At 54.8% G+C, this 6,000-nt stretch overlaps 1 protein-coding gene across 1 annotated transcript in view; it reads left to right on the top strand.

Annotated features, from left to right (window-relative positions):
- Positions 1–4,826: 4,826 nt before the first annotated feature.
- EFCC1 (EF-hand and coiled-coil domain containing 1) overlaps positions 4,827–6,000 on the top strand; it is a gene marked incomplete at its 3' end in the record, with an annotated part of 37,081 nt that continues 35,907 nt past the window's right edge. Inside the window, exon 1 of the mRNA XM_080827468.1 lies at positions 4,827–5,537. Within this exon, the coding sequence (XP_080683594.1) occupies positions 4,851–5,537 (687 nt within the window). The 5' untranslated portion in view covers positions 4,827–4,850. The remainder of the gene's footprint in view (positions 5,538–6,000) is intronic.

Here is a 6,000-nt window from a genome sequence, read left to right as displayed (position 1 = left end):
TGGCAAAGCTGTTTAGGAGGTACGGTTGACAAAGAAAGATCCCCGCAACGGCATTTCAACCATGTTTCTTTATGTTGAGCTTAATGAGCTACAGTTCACATCCTGTAAAATTCGTCCTTTTTAAGTGCTTTGACAGATGTATACGGTCATGTAAACACCACTCCAGGGAAAGTTCTTTCATGCCCAAGTGCATGGAAAACACCTGGAAACAAATAGAGCAGAAGTATCCGGGGTCCCCTCTCCTGGTGGCGATTCATTAAAAAAAAAAAGAATTAGCATTTTTTTCTGGGCTACTTAAAGACACTTTAAACAATATTCTTTTTGAAATGGCTCAAACAATAGCGAACTGACTTCAGAAAATCATCTCTGCCTGGTCTTCTGCTCTCCCCCACGCAGACCAGACACACACCCATCCCCCCACACCCCCCTCTCCCCTGGCTCAGACAAAATAGCCCAGGAGACCTCTAAGTTTGCTCACTTCCAGCCTTCAACAAAAACCTTGTGGGTCCGACCGGAATGATTTCAGAGGCGCCTGGTAACACTGTCCCGCAGACAGACAGGCCTGACAGCGCCCCATTATCCACCCTGACTTCCCTGGCCCCCCCGCTGAGCGGGGGGGGGTTATGTGGCGGGGAGCAGAGGCCCAGGCAACGCTCCAGGGCAAGATATTTCAAGGCTTTCTTTTCAATGTTGACTGGCCCAGGAACATTACTTTTCAAAGGATTCCCTGGCCTCGGAAAGCAGTCCCCAGCTGCAGCACCGTAGGGGGTGGGGGGAGGGCCGCAGTCTGGCCACTTTGTGGGCTCTCAGCACTCATGAAATCAAATCAGATTCAACTGCACAGAAACAACTGGGAGGTCCAGAGCCAAGTTCCAGAGTCCTGTCCTAAATGTACACAGTAAAACCACAGGCCATGGGGCTCTAGGCCTAGAAGCTTCTACAGTCCCGCTGGGGGTCCAATCAACTACCAGCCTCTCGAGTCTCCCTGATTCCAACATCATCGCTGGATCAAAGACACCCAGTCCCCCCAAGGCCAACTAGAGGCCTTCTTCCCATTCGATGCAGTGAGTTTACGCCAACAAACGTGTGTTCATGCGAACCAAGATTATTAGTGCCTACGCTGTGCTAGGCCCCTGCAGGGACAGAGGGGCCCCAGGTTCCTGGCCTCGGGAAGCTCACACCTCATGTGAGGCCACAGACCAAGGCATAATAGCTGCCTTGAAAAAAATATGCATATTAAATAATTCAAATAAAAAATATCCGTATCATCTGTAGGCAAAGAAAAATACGTAGAAGGCTACACACACCATTCCCAAGGGCAACAGGGAGGCCACTGAGAAGGAAGCTGGAGACTAGCTGAATCCTTTCAGTGTGCCACGCACTGGTCCAGGGGAACGGACGAGGACTGCTACCGTCATGGCTGACTGCGAGTTCAACACAGGGAGACAGACAGCACACACAGGAAGACAGAGTCTTTTGGGGTCATCAAAGGCCTCAATGAGGAGGTGATGGCCTGAGGAGGTAAACATCTGGGGGAGGCAGCTGCAAATCCCCTGAAGTGAGTTAGAACAGGGAGGAGGTGGGGGGGCGGCAATGGCAGGAGATGAGGGGGAGGCTGGGGGGCGGTGTGTGAGCACTTTGCCTTCAGTCCCTGGGAGAGGGAAAGCATTAGGGGTTCCTGAGCCGAGAGGAGGGGATCCTCCAGCCGTGGAGAACAGGCCGCAGGAGTCCACAGGCAGTTCTTGGGGGAGACTGCTGCAAGAATACAGGTGAGAGACGCTGGGGGGTTGGCTCAGGGTGGTCTCCGTGGAGTGGGGCGGGGGAGTGGGATTCAGGATGTGTGGTGAGGGACAGCCTGACAGACTGGGTGCCGGGTGTAAACACAGAGAAGAATGGAAGATGGCAGGAACTTGCTGAGGAAGGCCAGAGGCCCAGTGAGGGGAGATGGAGGACTGAGAATATCCATGTTACTTTTTTTTTTTTTTTAAGATTTTTTTTAAAAACTTATTTGACAGAGAGAGACACAGTGAGAGCAGGAACACAAGCAGGAGGGAGTGGAAGAGGGAGCAGCAGGCTTCCTGCCAAGCAGGGAGCCCAATGTGGGGCTCGATCCCAGGACTCTGGGATCATGACCCAAACGGAAGGCAGACACGTAACGACTGAGCCACCCAGGCGTCCAACATCTGTGCTACTTAACCCGTCAGGAAACACACAAAACATGGCTGCTGGGAAGCTAAATGGTGCAGCCATCATGAAAAACAGTTTGGCAGTTCCTCAAAAATTAAAGCATAAAACTAGCCTCCAAGCAAAGGTCTCACTCCTGAGTCTACATGCAAGACAAATGAAAACACGTCCATGCAAAAACATGCACACGAATGTTCCTGGCAGCACTATGTAGAACAGCCAAAAGGTGGGAACAACCCAAATGTCCATCAGCTGATGAACGGAGAAGGAAAAACATGGTCTAGCCGCACAACGGAATATTGCTCTGCCATAAAAAGGAAGGATGTAATGATATATGCTACAGGGTGGGTGAACCTTGAAAACATCACTGTTAGTGTTTTCAGAAAGGAGCCAGTCACATATTATATGATTCGATCTATACAAAATGTCCAGAATGGACAAATCCATAGAAACAGAGAGTGGTGGTTGCCTAGCGTGGGAGGCTGGGGGAAAGGTGAAGGAGAAAATGAGCTAACCAGTACAAGGGTTTTGGGAAATGAGTGATGAGAACTTTAAGAAGTTAGATTGTGATGGCTCTAGGCTTCAGAAACGTACCAAAAGCATTGATTTACACCCTTCAGTGGATGAATTTTATGGTACGTAAATGGTAAATAAGGTGTGTCCTCCCTCAAAGCAAGAAAGAAATCACCTTGGCAAAAAGAGAAATGTTACAGCAAAGGCTAAGCATTTTTGATCTCCAGAAATAACCGCTGTATCAGTTTTGAATCCCTCCAAACTTTTCTTTTTCTTTTAATTTTTTTAAAGGTTTTATTTATTTAGAGAGAGAACGTGAGGAGGGGAGGGGCAGAGGCAGAGAGAGGAGCAGACTCCCCACTGAGCAAGGAGTCCCACGGCGGGTTGGGGGGGGGGAAGAGGGCTCGATCCCAGGACCCCCAGATCATGACCTGAGCCAAAGGCAGAGCTTAAACAACCGAGACACTCAGGCGCTCCTGCTTCCATCCTTTTCTATGCAGTTACATACACATGTCCTTACGGAAAATATTTAATACCCTTTGGTGTGGTTTTGTTGTTATTGTTACGGAGGTCATAACATGGTACAGAAGAGACTGCAACTTGCTTAGTTCACTCATCCCTTTTTGGTGATTCATCCTGGCTGATGCACTGATGAGTACCAGGTTGTCTCTAGTTTGTCGATATTATAAACAATGGTACAGTGAACATCCTGTGCACGTGTCTTTTCCTAAGGCAGGAGCCAAGAAGTGAAATTGAAGTAAAACTTTTTGTCAAAATGCTATTGCTTTTATAATTTAAAAAAATTATGTCCAAAATGGCTGGGGAGAACCATCTAACCCCTTCCCTTGGGCAAAATCTACAAGAATGAGGAGGGATTTGCCCCCCAAAAAATAAATAAATAAAAAATAAAAAAAATTAAAAGCCGATTCTGGGATACTGCAGCCCAGGAGACAGAATTTTAGTGCCTTTTCAAATTCCAGGATTTAGCATTTAAATTCCTAGAGTTATACAGAAAGCCAATTCTGCCCTTCTTACAGCCAAGGACGATTCAATAAAGCTTGCCTCTGGCCCCAGCGTGGCTGGATAACCCGTCCCAGTGCAGGTAACAGGTGCAGGACACCTCGTGAAAGAAAAAGGAAAAACAGCCTAGGTCTCCACTGAGAAGGTGGTTTTTCTTCCACCTTCCAGAAATGTGCTGTAAGGCACCAGAGAAAACGTTGGCCGAGCAGCCCTGTTAGCATAACCCCAGCTCAGAGACGGAACTCAGGTTGCATCGCCAACTCACCATCCACAGGCACAAAGGTGAAGGCTGGAAACCACTTTTCTATCCCCGCCTCTCCCACCCCAACACCCCACCAAACACACACTGAGATTAGAGAACGAGGGTCCATCTCAGATCGACTTCTTACCAGCGGGATGTCCCCAAAGCAGTCCACTTAACTTCTCCAACCCTGTCTCTCTGCTCTAGTTTACTGCGTGAGCCTCGGCACCATCTACCCTGGAGAGACACGTGAATTTGGGAACCCTGTATCTGAACATAAAGGGAGAGTGGCTTCTCCGCCCCTGCGCGGGGAGAGGGCGGTTAGAGCCAGTTCGCGGGGCTCTAAGACTTTCCCGGGAGAAGACCCTCGAAAGACTTTCCCGGGAGAAGTGGAGTGACACGTGGGCTCGGGGGACACGCCCCCAACAAAACAGGAGCTGGCAGCCACCCTCCCAGGTCTCCCGGACTTCCTATCCTGCGCCCACGCCTCGCGCGAGTCCCAAGGCCAACTCTCAGCGCAAGGCGGGTGGGACAGAGGGTGCGGGAGCTGAACGCCGACAGAGCCGGGAGTAGGAGGGAGAAAGGAAACTCCAGGGACGCCCCGGGAGTGACGAGGGGAGAAGAAAGCGGGGGTCACCCGGAGAAGCGACACGGAGAGAGGGATCAGGTCCCCTGCCCCAGCCTCCTCCAAACCAAGCCGGGTAAACACAGACGCCCCGCCAAGCCAGCAGCTGCTGGACACCGCCCTCCGCGCCGCTCCAACCAGACCGCGACCGCTAAGCCCCTCCTTTTGAAGAACTCTGGGGCCGCCCCTGGAAGTGGCGGGGCGGAGGGACTGGGGGAGCTACGCGCCGCAGCGACGGAGCCGAGCGGCCCGGGCCGGGAGGCCGGCATGGAGGGCGCGGCGGGGGACCCGTACCGACGACCCGCGCGGCGCACTCAGTGGCTGCTGAGCGCCCTGGCGCACCACTATGGGCTGGACCGCGGCGTGGAGAACGAGATCGTGGTGCTGGCCACCGGCCTGGACCAGTACCTGCAGGAGGTCTTCCACCACCTGGACTGCCACGGCGCTGGCCGCCTGCCCCGTGCTGACTTCCGCGCTCTCTGCGCCGTGCTGGGGCTGCGCGCTGAGGGGGCCGCCGCCGGGGAGGCCTCCGGGGATGCGGCCGCGGGAGACGCAAACCCGGGGGACGAGACCGCCGGGGTCGCGGCCGCTGGGGTGGCCACCGACGGGGACGCGGACGTCGAAGAGGAGGCGCGCCTGGCGCTGCGCGCGGAGCCGCCCGAGCTCACCTTCCGCCAGTTCCACGCGCGCCTCTGCGGCTACTTCGGCACCCGAGCGGGGCCCCGGCTGCCCCGCGGTGCTCTCAGCGAACACATCGAGACGCAGATCCGCCTGCGCCGCCCGCGCCGCCGCCGCCGCACGCCCCGCACGCCCGCCTCGGACCGCGGCCCTGACGGCGGCCGGGACGGCGAGCGCCTGGCGCTGTTGGAGGAGGAGAACAGCAGCCTGCGCGAGCTGGTGGAGGACCTGCGTGCCGCGCTGCAGAGCAGTGACGCGCGCTGCCTAGCGCTGCAGGTGCACGCCCGCGCAGGGACGGGGGGCGGTCGTGACTGGAGGGGGGGCAGGGGTCGTTTGAGCAGCCAGGGACCCTCTGAGAAAGTGGAAGAGGGGGAGAGGGCAGCCCCACCCCACTTCGGCTCACTTCCCCCTATCCCACCCCATTGCGGTCAATGGGTCAATGGGTCGCCACACCCGTCCCACCTCCAAAACCCGTGTCCCACCCGGATCACCGTCCCACGCCATCGCTCCACCCTCACTATCTCGTCTTGCCTCTTCTAACCCAGTAGCTGAACTCTCCCGGGAAACCTGGGCCGTCTCACACATCCAGTCATTCAATAGGCATCTTGAGCTCTCCCTGGTGCCAGGCTGGAGGTGGGGAAGGAGGCAGGTTAGGAAATAAGGGGTGAAAAGGGCCCTGCCCCCACCCTTAAGGAGGTTCTTGCCTAATGAGGTAGACCGGCAGCTCTCTGGGTCGTCC

Source organism: Martes martes (genome assembly GCF_963455335.1).
Source record: "Martes martes genome assembly, chromosome: 1".
NCBI classification, from domain to species: domain Eukaryota; kingdom Metazoa; phylum Chordata; class Mammalia; order Carnivora; family Mustelidae; genus Martes; species Martes martes.
The sequence above is the reverse complement of the archived record's forward strand: the minus strand, read 5'-3'. Positions and strand labels throughout refer to the sequence as shown.